Source organism: Lineus longissimus, chromosome 2 (assembly GCF_910592395.1).
Source record: "Lineus longissimus chromosome 2, tnLinLong1.2, whole genome shotgun sequence".
NCBI lineage: Eukaryota > Metazoa > Nemertea > Pilidiophora > Heteronemertea > Lineidae > Lineus > Lineus longissimus.
In genome coordinates, this window is record NC_088309.1 from 5,949,533 (window position 1) to 5,965,729 (window position 16,197).

A 16,197-nucleotide genomic window follows, 5' to 3' on the forward strand; every position below is an offset into this window, starting at 1 on the left:
CTTTGATAGCATGATATCAAACTTGATTCGGTCGGGTCACTAAATGGGTTGTTCATTAAACACTCCTATCTCCTGGGTAAAACCATCATTTGGTCAACGGCAGTATCTAAAACCACATACCCAGATACCCACATTCCAATTTTTTCAAGGTGGGGCAATCCAATGACGGTTGAAGCTTTTTCTTCACAACTATTGTTAAAGGAAAATCTGTCGATCTTTCGAGCTTAGAGGGCGCCACCGCCAGTCACGTATGTTAAAGGGGAAGTCTGTTGTAAAAGGGAAATTTGTCGATATTTCCACCGGATGTGGTACTCTGCCAAATGGGAATATCTGTCGATATAAAGGGGGATATGGTGATATTTGAATCCTAGAGGGCGCCATCGTCACTTTCTAGTGTGAAAGGGAAATCTGTCGATATTTCAATCTTACAGGGCGCCACCGGATGTCACTGTTGAAGGTGAATCAAACGATATTTTGAATTTAAAGGTCAGGAAAATCTGTCGATCTTTCGACCTCAGAGGGCGCCACTGTCAGTAATTTCTGTTAAAGGGGAAGTCTGCGGCTTTTGTTAAAGGTGAAATTTGTCGATATTTCAAGTTGTGAAGAAAAAGCTTCAACTGGCATGTGGGTATATGTGGGTATGTGGTATGTGACCCATTTTGGTCATAGCACCCAAATCTCTGTTGCTCTACCTCACTAAAACTGTTCAGTATGTTAAAAAGAATTCGATGGTGGGCACCGCACGGCCGATTTAAAGGAAAATACCGTTTTTGTAACGACCTATTTAAAGTGGACGGTCCCTTTTGCCATATTTTGAAACTGTAAAGTGAGACCATGATTGAGCCTGAAAACTGTCGAGTGAGACCATACCACGTGACTTTCACGCCGGCTAAACCAACATGGCGCTTGTTTGTGCGAGTGAGTGTTTTTTACAAAGAAATTAACTTCGCAGGCGTCTTTGGTATCGTCGATCGTTTGCAAAAGACAAGAAAATAAAATAAACGAAAAACAAAGAACATACTCACCATTTAACACCTTATTATATCACTGCACCTGCAGGATCTAGGAAACCGGTCATCCCAAGGGTTTTTTAAGCCCGTGATGTACACAAAATGTACATGCATACAGTACACAAACGCACAGTATGCTCGACTCGGAATGCATTACCACTGCAATGTACAAGCCTAGCGACTGTGATATACAGTACATACATGAACCATGAAACATGAACCTACTTCATGGTAATGGGCATGGCCTTTTGAGCTTTTTGAAAAAGTTTGTTTAGAGACGCTGACCAGTCGTGTGGATGGTGCCTGGGTCCTGATGAGCCACTGTGACCCTTTGGGACCACACTTTGTTTCAGCACCCAAACAAACTTGGTCGAAATTGTCAATTTGATGTCCTCATCCATCAATTTATTTCCGTGTCCTTGTAGATGATGACTGAATTTTACCGGTTCCTCCTACTTTACTTTTCTTATCTATTTTCAGTCAGTAATGAAGTTCCTGAACATCCCTGTATCTCGGCTGTGTCGGGATGCGTGTTCGAGCGGAGGCTGATTGAAAAATACATCCGTGAAAATGGAACAGATCCGATCAATGGGGAGAGGTTATCAGAGGATATGCTCATTGATGTTAAAAGTGGGTGCAAGAAATAGTAATTTCGACTTGTCTGAGCTATTGTAGTGTACTTTGGCTTTATGGTTGACAGAGACTCCAGAGTCTGCATGCAGATTGAACTGAGAGTTCTAGCTTTACTTGTCAGTTTTGAGAGCTTCAAGTGTTAGTTAGCGTAATTTTAATCAAGTCAATTTCTTATTTCAGCTCCACCAGCAATAAAGCCACGTCCGCCATCTGCTACCAGCATTCCAGCCATCCTCAAGTCACTTCAAGATGAATGGGATGCCAGTATGCTACAGAGCTTCACCCTCAGGCAGCAGCTTCAGACTGCCAGACAAGGTACTCAAAATTTGATTGGTTTTGATCCAACTGCAGGACGGCACTTGTCAGTCCCGAAGGTGTCCTCAATAGAGAGGTTCTGCTGTATATAAGTTCATCGGGGATGAAAGAGAAAAATACTGCCAGTGTTTCTATTGACCCATCTGCTGTCATGGACAGATCTTTGGTGTGCGATTTTATTCACATTTCTAATTGTTTGTTTTTAGAGTTATCCCACGCTCTGTACCAGCACGATGCTGCGTGTCGTGTCATTGCCAGATTGAACAAGGAAGTAACAGCTGCTCGTGAAGGTGAGAAACACACAAAGTTATGGCTTGAAATCTTGCTCGAGTACATCATACCAAGAAAAGACTTTACCAAACACATTCCTCAAATAGAGAACTAATTTGCTTTGCTCATGAAGTCGATAAGGAAATTAGTTTACTTTAAGGAAGGTTCTTTTAATGAGGTCTTAAAACCCCTCTAAGATATGCAAGTGTCCTATTTTGTGCCCGAACACACGGAGAATTTTTGCCCTAAATTGTATTTGTTTTCATTTGTTCCTTTCAGCCTTGGCTACACTGAAACCTCAAGCTGGTATTGCTCCAAATGTACAGCCGGTATGTATTTGTAAATGAAGGCTGTTTTCTGGTCTGTTACTTTTATGTTTGGATAGATGTGGATGGTTGATAATTCAGCCGGTAAAATAACTTGCTTGCAGAATGTGATAATGGGATTTAGGTCTATATCAGGTTCAGACATCGAAGAAATTGTGCATAGATTTAAAAGTAGGTGTAATATCAACAGAAATATATCCAGACAGTTCTGGATTCTGTTTTGCTAAGACGTAACAGTAGATATTTCGAAAACACCCATGTATGTTATATTTTCATTGTAATCTATTTAGGCATATGGAGCAGAGGCACCAGAGAGGCTGGAACAAGTTATTGAAGAAGCTGGAATGTCTGACGAAGTCTTACAGAAGTTGCAAGACAAGGCGACACGGTTGACAGCCGAACGTAAGAAGAGAGGCAAAACAGTCCCAGATGGATTGGTCACGGTCGAAGACATCAAATCGTACAGACAACAGTCATCTCGTGTGGTAGGTTCGCTTCTAAGATGTCGTTACTTGTCTAAAAGCAATCTGGAAGATGGTCTGATACCAAAATTTAGACTCACGTCTTGTATAAAAAAGTGACGAATGGTCCAAGGAAATCTTGTCAACAGTTGCTTCATACACTGATGCCGGATGGTAGCTTGCCTTGATCCCAGGTCAAGGTCATTCGATCTCTCCTATTGTGAAGATCTTTCCCACTTATTTCAATCACCCAGACATGTGACCTGAGACTCTGGCAGCAAGGCTGTCCGCCTTCCCTGCTCTCCCCATAGCCTCTATTCTCTAGCCAATCAGAGGTGTTTCTAATGCATAATGCTGTGGTGAAAAAGAACGTTCATCAGAACTCAGTATCAATCTGCATTGTTTATATTCCAGGGTCTTCACAGTGCAAGCATACCAGGTATCCTTTGCCTGGACTTGTGTCTGAGAGACACGGCCAGGTTGGTGACCGGTGGAAACGATAAGACGGCTGTGGTCTTCAACAAAGAAACTGAACAAGTGATTGCCATCTTGAAGGGCCACGGGAAGAAGGTTACAAATGTTATTTATCATCCAACAGAGGTAAGAATTTTATACCCTTTTGGATCCAAGCAGAATGTTCCTTTAGCGAGGTGTTTGGCTTAGCTTCAGTTATCATTCTTATACATGAATAATTGGTTGCCCAGTCAAGTTACAATGTACTGACGAAAATGGAATTGTGTTATAACCCGAAACCGAGAATTTGTTACAATGCGATTCATTAATTTATATATTCATTTGTACAATTTCAGACTTAAGTCTTTCTTTTCCACTTCAGGATCTTGTTTTCTCATCCTCCCCTGATACAACGATTCGAGTGTGGGGTGTGCAGACAGCCCAGTGTGCCCAGATCATCAGAGCTCATGAGGGTCCCGTCACTGGCATCAGTTTACATGCAACAGGAGACTATCTCTTGAGTTCTTCAGCTGACAGGGTAAGTATGATTTATTATAAGGTAAGGTGGTACGATTATGGCCTGTGTGTGCATTAATGTGTACTGCCAGCTGTTTTGTACACTGTTGAGGCTGTAATTGTGCCACTTTACCCTATTTTGTGTCTTTCCGAGAAATATTTTTGGCAGATTATGACATAACATATGAGTTATCTATCATTTAAATAAGGATCTGGTGAAGACAATGAAATGGATTTGAGTTCAACTGTTAATGAATGGATCATTTGTTGAATGCTCAATTGTCAATGCCATTCATATTCGAAAAATTCAAAAGTGTAAATGAACGTTATCTATTCCAGCACTGGGCATTCTCAGATATAAGGGTTGGTCGAGTATTAACGAAGGTTTCAGATGGAACTTCCCAACACGGTAAATAGATTGTGCCTGCCTTCTTAATTGTTGGCAGAAATTCAGTTATTCAATGCGTTGATTGGAACCTTTTTGGGGGCCTCCTGTCCTGTATTAGGTGTCCATTTCCACTTCCCTTGATTTATACTTGTGCAGCAGCAATTCAGTCATTTGTTACGCTGATTGGAACATTTTTGGCAGCCTCCTGTTCCATATTGGCAGTCCCTTACTGCTTACCACACAAAAATGCTCATCCTGCCTTGGTGAAGGAATGCTCCCTGGGGAAAAGACTTCCATGAGCAGAACGAACGCTCATAAAGAAAAAGATATTTCAACTACGGTAATTTCATCCATGTTTGATTTCAGCTCTGACCTGTGCACAGTTCCATCCTGACGGTCTGATCTTCGGTACTGGAACCGAGGATTCCATGATCAAGATCTGGGATTTGAAAGAGAAGACGAACGTGGCAGATTTCCCTGGCCATTCTGGACCCATTACCAGCATCGCATTTTCTGAAAACGGTAAGTTTGTTCTCTGGTGGCTGCTGTTTGTATGTGGCAACAAGAGTCAGAGATGTGGGCTGCGTATGCTCTGTCTAAATTTGTACGTGAACAAACCTCAACTTCTCCTCCCGTCAAAGTATTCCATATGAACCCATCCAAAGAGACATAATATTATGTTTTCTTTACTTCTTTTTAACATTTCAGGTTACTATTTGGCTACATCTGCGGATGACTCGGTGGTGAAACTTTGGGATTTGAGAAAGTTGAAGAATTTCAAGACCCTGACTCTCGATGATGGATATGAAGTGAAGAGTTTGAGCTTCGATCAGAGTGGTACTTACTTAGCAGTTGGTGGAACTGATGTTAGGTAAGAAAATATGTGTAGTCTGGTCTCTGGTTAAGTTTAGTTTGAAGTAATGTTCCTGTAACCCATTTAAGCTGGGCTCGCGTTTTTATCTGGTCAGAATGTGTAACATCCCTAGTCAACTTGGTTTCTATCCAGGCGTGCAAATGGACTTTTGCATTTCATAAATTGACATGTGCAATCCTGCATGACTCGCGTGCGCCTCTGAGCCTTCTTGTAAGATAAATTGGGGGAAAGCTAACCCCTTCATTGTCGTCTTTTTACCCACTCGAGAATTGTGAATGGAACGAAATGGAGGCACCAACTTTCCCCAATTTTACTTACTCATATTTTGCCTCTGTCTTAGGTAACGTTTTCTCTCCTCCTCCATTTCAGGGTGTACCTTTGTAAACAATGGCAAGAGCTCCGCGTATTCAACGATCATACCGCTTTAGCCACTGGTGTACGTTTTGGTCACAATGGGACATTCATTGCATCTGCAAGTATGGATCGATCTGTTAAGTTCTTCGGCCCACCATAAACTTCTGGAAGATGTTTCGGGATCGTACAAATATTTTGCATAACACGGTTTTCTGAATATTCCATTCAAGTCCAACCCATGGGAAATTATGTATTTTCAAGTCATATGAAATATATTTGATGGTGTGCAGCGGGCAATATTGATGTTGCTTGTAAGAAGTTGATCATGTCAAGCGATAACCCTCACGGATCATTCTGTGGGATTCTGTACATGGATAAGTGATTCTGACTTGTGTAAACTACCTATGGTGTACAAGTACATGTATCTTCTGTGAATAGATTATGAAATGCTATGTCTTGTTTATTTCCTATGTAAATAGGCACTGTTGTAATTTTAGGATATTTGAGTCTGTGCAACAGAAGTTAAGAGTCCTTCAATATCAAATCTGACCTAATTAAGTTGAGTGTTTCAATGAGGAGATAGTGAGTCACAAATGACAATGCTTTGTTGTATTTTCACATTCACTCCTTTGAAGACAATTACATTTACCACACAAAAGCAGTACATTTGCAAATTAACCGAGGAGGCCTGGTCCTTGAGTATATATCAATGAGGGGAGGTGTCGGGAGTTAAAAAGAAATATCAATGTGCTGTGCAATCCCTTCTTCACACAACAAGTCCATCTTATTTTAAAAGTCATCAAAAGTTCCCTTGATACGACGTGCTTCAATCGCTTCAGTCGCTTTAATTTTCTTTTTAACGGAAAATGTTCTGTATAATGAGCACCAATGTATTGTAACCAGTTGTGCATTTCAGAATAAACATACATTCTTACAACTTGTGTTTGTCTGATCAATTCCTTGTTGCATGGATGGAGCTTCAAATTTAGGCCAGGTTAGAGACAACTGGAGCTACTGAACCGGATTGCAGCATTCTCCCTGAAAAAGTGTTGGCTGATGCTGTCCAGAAAGGATAGGCATGGTACATTTGGTGCCTTGGCTGGACTAAATGTTGTGCCTTGAAAATGAATATTGCTTTCTAAATAAATGAAATGATCTTGGAAGGATGTTCCATTGGTTCCATTACCAGTATTAGATATCTAGAACATTCTTATTTTGGAGTATTGTTGCTATGTTATCATGGATGTTTAAATTCCTATCTCTATGAGTCAACATCAGATTGAGAGGATAGATGCAGATAGTGGAAAAGTGTCCTCTTCATGGCCACAATAGATGATTGAACTTGTTTAAAATTGGGCAGCCTGAAGTGTCTGCTTGCATTGCCTTTGGCATTGGTCATGCAATTTGTCTTTGTCATTTTCTGTGATAGTTCGTACATACCTATGAACTCAGGAGGAATGTTAAAGAGGCCAACAGCTTCATAGACATCACTGAAAGATTACACCTATTTTGGTTTATTTGGTTGTGGATAAAGAACCCTAAAAGTTTGTGATCAGTCTTCGGGCAGAAAGCGTATCCGTCGGCCGAGACAGAATTGACGCAACGACAACCACAAATTGGTTGCGTCAGACCGGTGTCAAACATGGCTGACAACGTGGCCAAAGGGATGGAGAATCTGCATGTTGATGGCCCAAAAAAGGCATGAACCTAAGCTCTTTTTCTTATAGATTCTTTTGAACGAAGTAATGCTATCACGGTCCAACATTCTGCGTCTTGGCAAAAGATTGGGGTGGACGTATAGCCGAGGAATTCGCATGGTTTGTGGAAGTTCTTGCCCTTCTGAAACTGATAAAAGGTGGCACCACTGTCGAATATAGCGATGGCCTGTTGTATGACTTCTTTCTTGGGCCTTTGGAGCCTACCACTATGTTCATGATGATTGTTTATTAATATCTAAAGTGCAAGCTCTAGTGAACTCGCACAACTGTTTGACATTGGGAGCCCCCCAAACCCCCGTCTTGACATGTTTTTTATCCAATGCATTGGCGGCCATGGGGGAGCCCCCCCCCCCCCCCGTCCTTCTGACATGTTTTAGCCAGTGCATTTGGGGAAAGGCAGATCTTTTAGGCAGTCAGTGATATACCTTGTTTGATGTTTCAGGCCGGTGGCAAGAAAGATAAGAAAAAGAAGCAGGAGGCGAGTGGTGGTGATGGACACCCACTTGAGGTAGGCTACAATTGCTATCGGAGGAAATATCCTTGAATATTGCGAATATATATGCACCACTGTACTAGAGCATTGTGTATAACTGCATTTCCATTTTCCTAGACCTCGATTGATATAAACGAGGTGCCCCTTAAAAGTTATATATACATCATGAAGTCATCGATTTGGAACAAAGCCAATCTGATGTAACAGTCCTACATTTAGTATCTGAACTTTGGTTGATCTTACATACAAGGTGATGCAATGTTTTGATTTGTGACCAGTATAAAAGTTCTGTCAGATTGCTGTACTCTCACTTCATAGATATTTGCCCAGCATACATAAGCCACAACACTTTTTGCATACCTGACTTTGAGTAGAGGATATTTCATACCCGTACCTACTTTTTAAACAAGAAACATGGAGAGCAGGTCTTCTCCCCTTGAAGTAGGAATATATGCTGTTTTACTGTTCACATTTTGATACTGCTTTTATAATCCTGAAACCAAGTGGGGCAATAATCAATATTGTGATAGCTCCTCTATTTGAAAACAGAATGGACAGAGGGACACTTAGTTTTAAGGTTAAATTGGCTCCTAGGCGATCCGAAAAAGTATTGGCCATCAACTTTTTCTCAGGGCCTTATATATACGTAATTTTAAATCGAAGGTCACTATTTCTTGGTAATAAGTCAGTTATTTGATCATACTGTTTTAAGGGAGGGGGAAACCCAACTCCCAAATTGGGCACTTCTTATGGGGATATATGCTGTGAAGTTCATGTAATTGAATAATATAAAGTTGTGCGACTCCTTTCCAGATGAGCCCTCCACCAGGTTTCCTGGCCGAGAGGATTGCCCTGTTCGACCGCTTGAAGGCGGATTACGATACGTGGGTGGCCGCCCAGGAGCGGAAGCCCATCAAGGTCACCTTGCCCGATGGCAAGCAGGTGGATGGTTTGGCATGGCAGACAACGCCTTATGAAGTGGCCAAAGGAATCAGGTATGTATTTTTGGCAAATTCTTAGTCGCCATTGATGAAATGTACAAGTGCTTTGTTTGAAAAGTCTCAGAAAATCCATTAAAATGTTGCATTGATTTTCAGCCAGGGCCTTGCCGATAACACTGTGGTTGCTAAAGTGAATGGTGTGGTGTGGGATCTTGACCGACCATTTGAAGGGGACGCTGCCCTGCAGCTATTGAAATTCACTGATGACGAAGGTGAGTAGTGTGGAAAGGATTCCTGTGAAAATAGGATTCGACTTTTCGACTCTTTAAGGCTCAATGCTGTTTCATCTCTGTGTCCTTGAGCAAGACACCTAACCCCACAATACTGGCTCGAATCAGGAGTTGAAATGGGTCCAAGTCCTGACAGGGAAGTTGACCTGCCCGAGGCGAGCGTCCATTCCTGGGGAGTGATACTCCCAGTGCCCTAAAGCTACAGAATCTGGGGTACGCTCCAGCCCAATGAGGCATTTGTGACTGGGTATAGTCCATCTGACTTTCAACCAAGTTGATTTTATAGAATTCTCCTTCTCTCCCGTTCAGGTCAATATGTGTTCTGGCACAGCAGTGCTCATATCCTCGGAGAAGCTATGGAGAGGCACTACGGTGGATGCCTGTGTTATGGTCCACCAATAGAAAATGGATTCTTCTATGATATGGCTTCAGAAAGGTAAGCCCATGCAAACTGTAGACCGGCAAATTTTTGCAATTTGAAGTGGGCTATGATGCTCTCTGTGTGACACTTTACAAGTGATAAGGTGAACTCTAGGAAAATATCCAAGCTTTCATTGTGAATAAAATGTATGTTAACATGAGAAAAGTTGGGACACCACCTCTTTCTAAAGTGAAAGAGCTTGAAAACTCTTGTCTGTTTAAAAAGGTGAGTTTGCGTTTGAATAGATATGTTCATTCATTGATTCACGCTCTTTTCAGACAAGTATCTTCTAATGACTTTGGTAATCTGGAGACCCTTGTCAAAAATATAGTCAAGGAAAAGCAGGACTTTGTTAGGCTAGAAATGAAGAAAGAAGATCTACTAGAAATGTTTAAGGTAGGCTTCCTATTTCTTCTATCCTCATGGCCTCCTTGGCAATGATGTTTGCATCTTGCCAATTGGGAACATGGTTCATAGTCAAAGAAAACTCGAGTAATAAGTGTGGCCATCTTGGACAATCATCAACACCAATTAATCATCGTCATGCATGCTGTCTGATATACTTTAATTCAATATTTCTGTCTGCAGTATAACCAATTCAAACTGAGGATCTTGAACGAACGAGTGACGACTCCAACCACCACTGTCTATAGGTGTGGTCCGCTGATCGATTTATGTCGAGGTCCCCATGTGAGACATACTGGAAAGATCAAGGCCCTAGCAGTCACCAAGGTAACGTATTATCGTCTGTTTGCAAGTGCTAATGGGTATTATCATCTGCTGGCAAGTGATAATGGGCAAGTGATAATGAAACGAAATCTTACTGATCAAAGTAGGTTATTGCTCGCAAGATTTTTGTGGTTGGTTAAACTAAAATATGAATGGACCATCACCACAGCTCTCGTTCACTTTCAGAACTCAGCCACGTATTGGGAAGGAAAATCAGATGCGGAGTCGTTGCAGAGAATCTATGGAATATCATTCCCCGATACGAAACAGCTGAAGGAATGGAAACACTTCCAAGAGGAAGCGGCAAAGAGAGACCATAGGAAAATCGGCCGGGTAAGGATAGCTTTATTGGCTTCATTACATGTTATGTGCTTACCTTGTCATCCTCATCCATCCACCAAGCCTATTTGGGTTTTCATACTCATCTTATGGACATGTCCAGTCTGAAATTTCCAATTTTTTTGTAGAGATACAAGTGATGTTTCAATATGAAGTCAAAATGTTAGTCTTAGTGGTGCGCATGTAGTGGTGATGTCAGCTAAACTTGGCTTGTGACAATGAATAATATGCAATTCTAATATTTTCCCCTTCCATTTCAACTTTTCAAGGAACAAGAACTGTACTTCTTCCATGAGTTAAGTCCTGGAAGCTGTTTCTTCATGCCAAAAGGAGCTCACATTTACAACACTCTAATCGACTTTATCAAGGTAATGTACTGACTAGGAGCCTCTGTAGACTAGTGGCTGGGAATCTCAGCAAAAAAGTCCCTGGTTCAAACCCCAGACTGTTGACGAAGAAATGACTGTTGGCAATGTCAATGATTTCATCAGCAATATGGCCGAATTTGAGAAGAGACTCTGAAGATTGATTTCTCATACATGCTCTCACTCTCTGTGGTATTCTAAATTTGTAATTACTAATTTTTCAGGGTGAATATAGGAAGAGGGGTTTCCAAGAAGTAGTCAGCCCAAATATCTACAACAGTAAGCTGTGGCAGACGTCAGGACATTGGCAACATTACTCGGTACGTCTTTTAAGCACCCTTCAAACAAGTGATTTTTGGCTCTGTGTCATTCATTGCTGTGATGAGTGATAGAACTGCCCCTCATCTACAGGTAAAACAGGTAATCGCCGGGTAAGATGTTGATCGACCTGCAATGAGCATCTCAAACCACATGAAATTATAATTATAAAAGGTCATCACTGCGGAAAGGTCACGTGTCTAAACCCAAACGAAAAACCCTCCTTGAAGCATTTGCTCGGATTCTACAATCAAGACTAAATGACTGCTCTCATTCAATAATATTCTGTTCTTCTAGGATAACATGTTCCAGTTTGATGTAGAAAAAGAAAAGTATGCCTTGAAGCCAATGAATTGCCCTGGCCATTGGTGAGTAGTTCCAAGTATGCCTCAATTTAAATCTGAATCCGATCTGAACTTATTTCTTTGGATGCTGCAGTTGTGTGGGTTGCGTTTAATAATATGCAGAAACTGATGTTTACTTGAATATTTTCTTAACCCTCATCTTCTCTTCCGTAGTTTGATCTTCAATCACCGGATTCGATCCTGGAAGGAGCTGCCCATCCGAATGGCTGATTTCGGTGTCCTCCACAGGAATGAATTGTCTGGTGCGCTGTCCGGGTTGACTAGAGTACGACGATTCCAGCAAGATGATGCCCATATATTCTGTATGACTGACCAGGTAAATAAGGGTTTTGTGTCCAATATCAAATAAGAAAGTCACCTCTATTGAAAGAAGTATGTGTGGGAGTGGGTGTTACCGCCTTCACACAGGGTATCCCGCAAAAATGAATGACCACAGCAGCAGCACTCCAAGACCCAAAGCTCAAGTACCAGTGGATGGAGAACCATACTGTAAACTCAGAACTGTGACTTTAACTTTTTTAACGTGCTTCTTGGCACTAGCAACCCATCTGTCTTCCCTTATAGAATTTCAGAAGAATAAAACGACATGTTGTTGTTTCTTTTTGTGATGTCTTTTTGTATCTCTTTTAGATCAAGCAAGAGATCAAGGGCTGCCTTGATTTCCTCCAGTTTGTCTACGGTGTGTTTGGATTCACCTTCAAGCTGTATTTATCCACTAGGCCTGTGAAATTCCTTGGAGAGATTGCCACTTGGGATCATGCAGAGAAGGTAGGTATAAGCATAATGCATCAGGTAGCAAGGAGACAAGAGCTGGCCCAACTGGCCTGTACCTCACATTGCATGTTATTGTTGACTGGGACTGATTGTGCCAGTTGGACAGAGCTCAGTTCAAGGTACTGGGTGATATGAATAAAGACTAGCAAATGCTTTTACTCCGGTTTTGTACAGGAAGGCCTAGTGTAAATGTACATGGAGATTTAGATAAAAGCATTTGCTAGTCTTTATTCATATCACCCACTGTATGGTGTACTCCTCGTGTTCATCAGGCAGAATCGGGCTAACTGATACACACCAGACTTTTAAACAGGAAACAAGAAGGCACATTTCTCGGGCAGTGAAAATGTAAAAAGTAGGCTAAAACACTGGTCATGCAAATTCTCCTTTAACTACCCGTATTGTTACATTACAAGTTATCGTCTTCGTTCCAGCAATTGTCCGAGAGTTTAGACGAGTTTGGTTTGGAGTGGAAGCTTAATCCGGAAGACGGTGCCTTCTATGGACCCAAGGTATGTATGGATAGGGAGTTGCAGTTTAAAGGCAGTATCTTTCGTAATCAACCATGGGCTCCAGGCAGCCATCTTTCAGCAAATAATGTACATGTGTCAAATGCAAATCTAGCAAATACTGAACATGTGTCAAATGAAAAACTCGTGTCGAACTAGCAATTATGACCTCCTGCTCGCCCACTGGGCTGCAGGATTGATGCACAGCCATTTGCAGTATTGTAGATGGGTCATAAAATTTATCGAAATATTGATTTTCAATTCAGATTGACATCACTATCATGGACGCCCTGAAGAGGTCGCATCAGTGTGCTACGATTCAGCTCGACTTCCAGCTACCTCAGCGATTTGATCTGAATTACGTCAGGTATGTACTGGTATCAAGATTTTTTAGAGCATTTAAATCCGAGGTAGGCTACTGATTGAATGTGGTGCTGGAGACCTCGCCACTCCAGCTAATATGCTTCAGACCTGCTCAATGATGATGAATAGAGAGGAATACTGTCCAAATGACACCACCCAGACCACAAAGCTCTTGGGCAGAACAAGTTTGTTGAAAGGCCATGAGAGTCACTGTCTTTACCGTTATCATTCCAGTGGAGAAACTGATGGAGAAAGGAAACGTCCTGTCATAATTCACCGAGCCATCCTAGGATCTGTCGAACGTATGATAGCCATTCTTTGCGAGAGTTGCGGAGGCAAATGGCCGTTCTGGTTGTCGCCGAGGCAAGCTATGGTCATCCCAGTGGCGACACCATTTGATGAATATGCACAGAAGGTAAGTTGAGATCATTTCAAGGATCTAAAGGATTGATTCATGTTTGTTGACGCGTGTTTAAATTTGGACATTCCTCTCTTTAGGTGAAGGACACGCTCTACCAGGCCGGCTTCCAGTGTGATGTGGAGTTAGACCCTGGATTTACCATGAACAAGAAAATCAGGAACGCCCAACTCGATCAGTATAACTTTATCTTCGGTAAGTTTAAACCTGCACAGCTCTAAACACTGTTTCTTCAGATGTGCTACTTTGGGTTTCTAACAGTTTGATATTCCGGCCTCTTTCCACATGAATCTCCATCGGTGTCATGCCAAACCTTACATTGTTTGCTGTACTAAAAAACCCTAGTTGCTATGTATCAATGTTTTCATTGTCAAATACATTTAGGCCTTGCTTTGGCTGCATCAGTTGTTATGGCACAACCGTGACTGGCAGGGGATGTGGACTCGTTCTTCAAAGTCCTTTGAACGAGTATTTGAGTAGGTTCTCTTGTTAAGATTCTTTCTCTTCTTTTTCAGTCGTTGGGGAGAAGGAACTCTCAAACAACACGGTGAACGTTCGTACGAGAGATAACAAAGTTCATGGAGAACATTCGGTTGACCATGTCGTCAAACGATTCAACGACTTCACCGCAGAGAAAACTCTGGATGCTGAAGAGAAATTCTAAACCAAAAGTAGACAATATTCAATAATGATGTGTAGTGTCTCCTATTTGATGCAGTGGAATACATTTTGACTCAGTTTAGATTGATCAAATTCTGATGTTCCCGGCACCTCGGCCTGGTTGTTCAAAAGAAGGTAGTCAATAACTTGGAATCCACGATTTCGACAAAGACAAACCAGAGTCCAAACCAAACAAATGTGCGCACTCACCTGAGCCAACATCGGACAATTCCATAGGCTACTGTGACCCTTCGTCCCAGGTGAAATGCATGACTGCATGTTCATTGCCCCAACAAACTTCTTCAAAATTGTCAATTCAGTCTCATTGGCTTAATAGTTTAAAGTTCACAGCAAGTTAGTCACTCAACTTGTTTTGAAAAACTGGTGCCTGGTACCAAAATTTGCTGCATCAAGTAGCTTTTGCCTGAGCTGCTTTGAATGTGTACTTATGCTTATACAGCATGTAATGAAATAATTTATTTTCTGTGCATTGGGCATTTAACTCTTACTGCCAGTGCAATGTAGAAACACTTGAGATAGAATTCACAATAGCATATATACATGTTTTTCAGGCTGGCCCGAGGTTATATGGGCCCTGGATTGACCTTTTCAAGAGACAAGTGCTGTTTGGCTGATATAGTTTCATCGATTCTGGCCTTATTGGCTGTGCTTGATAACCAAGGTGGTGGGAATTTAAATGGCACAATCCTGTAGGCAGAATTCCGAAAATATGATTTACGGTATCTTAAGGTCACTAATTTGGTTGATGATGATTGGTTGTAGCTTTCACTGCTTTTTAAGGATCGTCTCAAAATTGCTTAGTGTCATGAGAAATGTTGTTTTTTTGTCTCTGCACCCCCACCTCACTAAATGACAACGAAAAAGGTGTCTGCCGTCAACGCTTTATGATGCCAAAAGTATCACATTTGAAATATTTACTGCTGTGCCCTAAAGATAGTGACTGGTTGTGGCTTGACTGACAATTCTAGTTTATTTTGACTATCATCCATGTAGTGTGGACTTGCCAATTACTTGATACAATGTACTTGGAATAAAAATCTTAATAAAAAACAGTGACTAGTTTGCTTTGTAAAAACCGTCTCTGAATCGGAGGCATGCACTGACACTTGCTCATTTGATGTCACATCTGAAGAGGACACCCTTCCTCTCCGTGGTTTGATGTTGCCAAGGATGCTCTCTCTCTCCCAGATTGTGATGTTTGCAATGGACAATTTATGGCCAAGGGATCTTGCAGTGAACGACAACAACATTTCCTTTCATCTCAACATTACAAGATCCTTTGTTGGTCCTCTCGCTCTGAAACCCTACGAAGGACATTCCCTGGCTATCAGTTTGTCTTGTCAACCAAAACAACCTGAGACGCCACGTCATGACAATGACAAAATATATTCTTGTCATCTCAACATTGCATGTTCCTTGGGTCCTCCTGTTATTCTAGATATTCAAATCCCTAACAAGGACATTCTCTGGCTATCAGTTGTTTATGTCAGCCAAGGTCATATATCTGACAGAGACAATCTTAATGGCTCCAAGGCAGTCATTCAACCAAGGACAATCTCTGGCTGCATGATTGTCTTATCTGCCCTGAACATTCTGCGACATAATGTTTTCCAAGGACTATCTTAGACAGCACCTTTGCATGTCTTCCAAGGACAACCTGAGACACCATTTGAGCTGGCATGTCATCCAAGGACAACCTGCGAAACCACGTTGGCATGTCTTCAGAGGGCAACCTGATACTCCACCCCACGTGACTTCATCGACGAGTGTGCGAAATCCTTTTGTTCGGCCTCATTCAGCCTTTTGCCCCGAGAGGGGAGGAGAATGGCTGCTCCCCAGCTGTCCCGTTCGAGGAGACAAGACCACAATTGAT

General features: G+C 41.7%; 2 protein-coding genes across 2 annotated transcripts; both read left to right on the plus strand.

Moving 5' to 3' along the window:
- The first annotated feature begins 883 nt into the window (after positions 1-883).
- On the plus strand, positions 884-6,537 carry LOC135483584 (pre-mRNA-processing factor 19-like). The gene is made up of 12 exons (XM_064764559.1): positions 884-918; positions 1,491-1,640; positions 1,824-1,958; positions 2,165-2,248; positions 2,508-2,557; positions 2,845-3,039; positions 3,430-3,615; positions 3,851-4,006; positions 4,324-4,393; positions 4,739-4,894; positions 5,081-5,243; positions 5,616-6,537. The coding sequence occupies exons 1-12, from the start codon at positions 900-902 to the stop codon at positions 5,758-5,760; spliced, it is 1,509 nt and encodes a 502-aa protein (XP_064620629.1). The 5' UTR covers positions 884-899; the 3' UTR covers positions 5,761-6,537.
- A 704-nt stretch (positions 6,538-7,241) lies between these two features.
- LOC135503575 (threonine--tRNA ligase 1, cytoplasmic-like) lies at positions 7,242-15,368 on the plus strand. Its single transcript, XM_064797178.1, has 18 exons — positions 7,242-7,417; positions 7,761-7,826; positions 8,625-8,806; positions 8,909-9,024; positions 9,352-9,478; positions 9,742-9,859; positions 10,052-10,195; positions 10,379-10,525; positions 10,801-10,899; positions 11,121-11,216; positions 11,512-11,582; positions 11,733-11,895; positions 12,210-12,347; positions 12,788-12,865; positions 13,129-13,229; positions 13,460-13,640; positions 13,724-13,838; positions 14,159-15,368. Exons 1-18 carry the CDS (start codon positions 7,346-7,348, stop codon positions 14,305-14,307), a joined length of 2,163 nt encoding a protein of 720 aa, XP_064653248.1. The 5' UTR covers positions 7,242-7,345; the 3' UTR covers positions 14,308-15,368.
- The last annotated feature ends 829 nt before the right edge of the window (positions 15,369-16,197 follow it).

What these genes read in the sequence shown, in the direction of transcription:
- LOC135483584 (XM_064764559.1), top strand. An exon ending in TTGCTCCAAATGTACAGCCG is followed by an intron (nt 2,558 to 2,844) that starts GTATGTATTTGT and finishes TAATCTATTTAG; the next exon opens with GCATATGGAGCAGAGGCACC. An exon ending in TTATTTATCATCCAACAGAG is followed by an intron (nt 3,616 to 3,850) that starts GTAAGAATTTTA and finishes TTTCCACTTCAG; the next exon opens with GATCTTGTTTTCTCATCCTC.
- LOC135503575 (XM_064797178.1), top strand. Translation starts at nt 7,346, where the DNA reads ATGCTATCACGGTCCAACATTCTGCGTCTTGGCAAAAGATTGGGGTGG. An exon ending in ACCATAGGAAAATCGGCCGG is followed by an intron (nt 10,526 to 10,800) that starts GTAAGGATAGCT and finishes CAACTTTTCAAG; the next exon opens with GAACAAGAACTGTACTTCTT. An exon ending in TTGATGAATATGCACAGAAG is followed by an intron (nt 13,641 to 13,723) that starts GTAAGTTGAGAT and finishes TCCTCTCTTTAG; the next exon opens with GTGAAGGACACGCTCTACCA.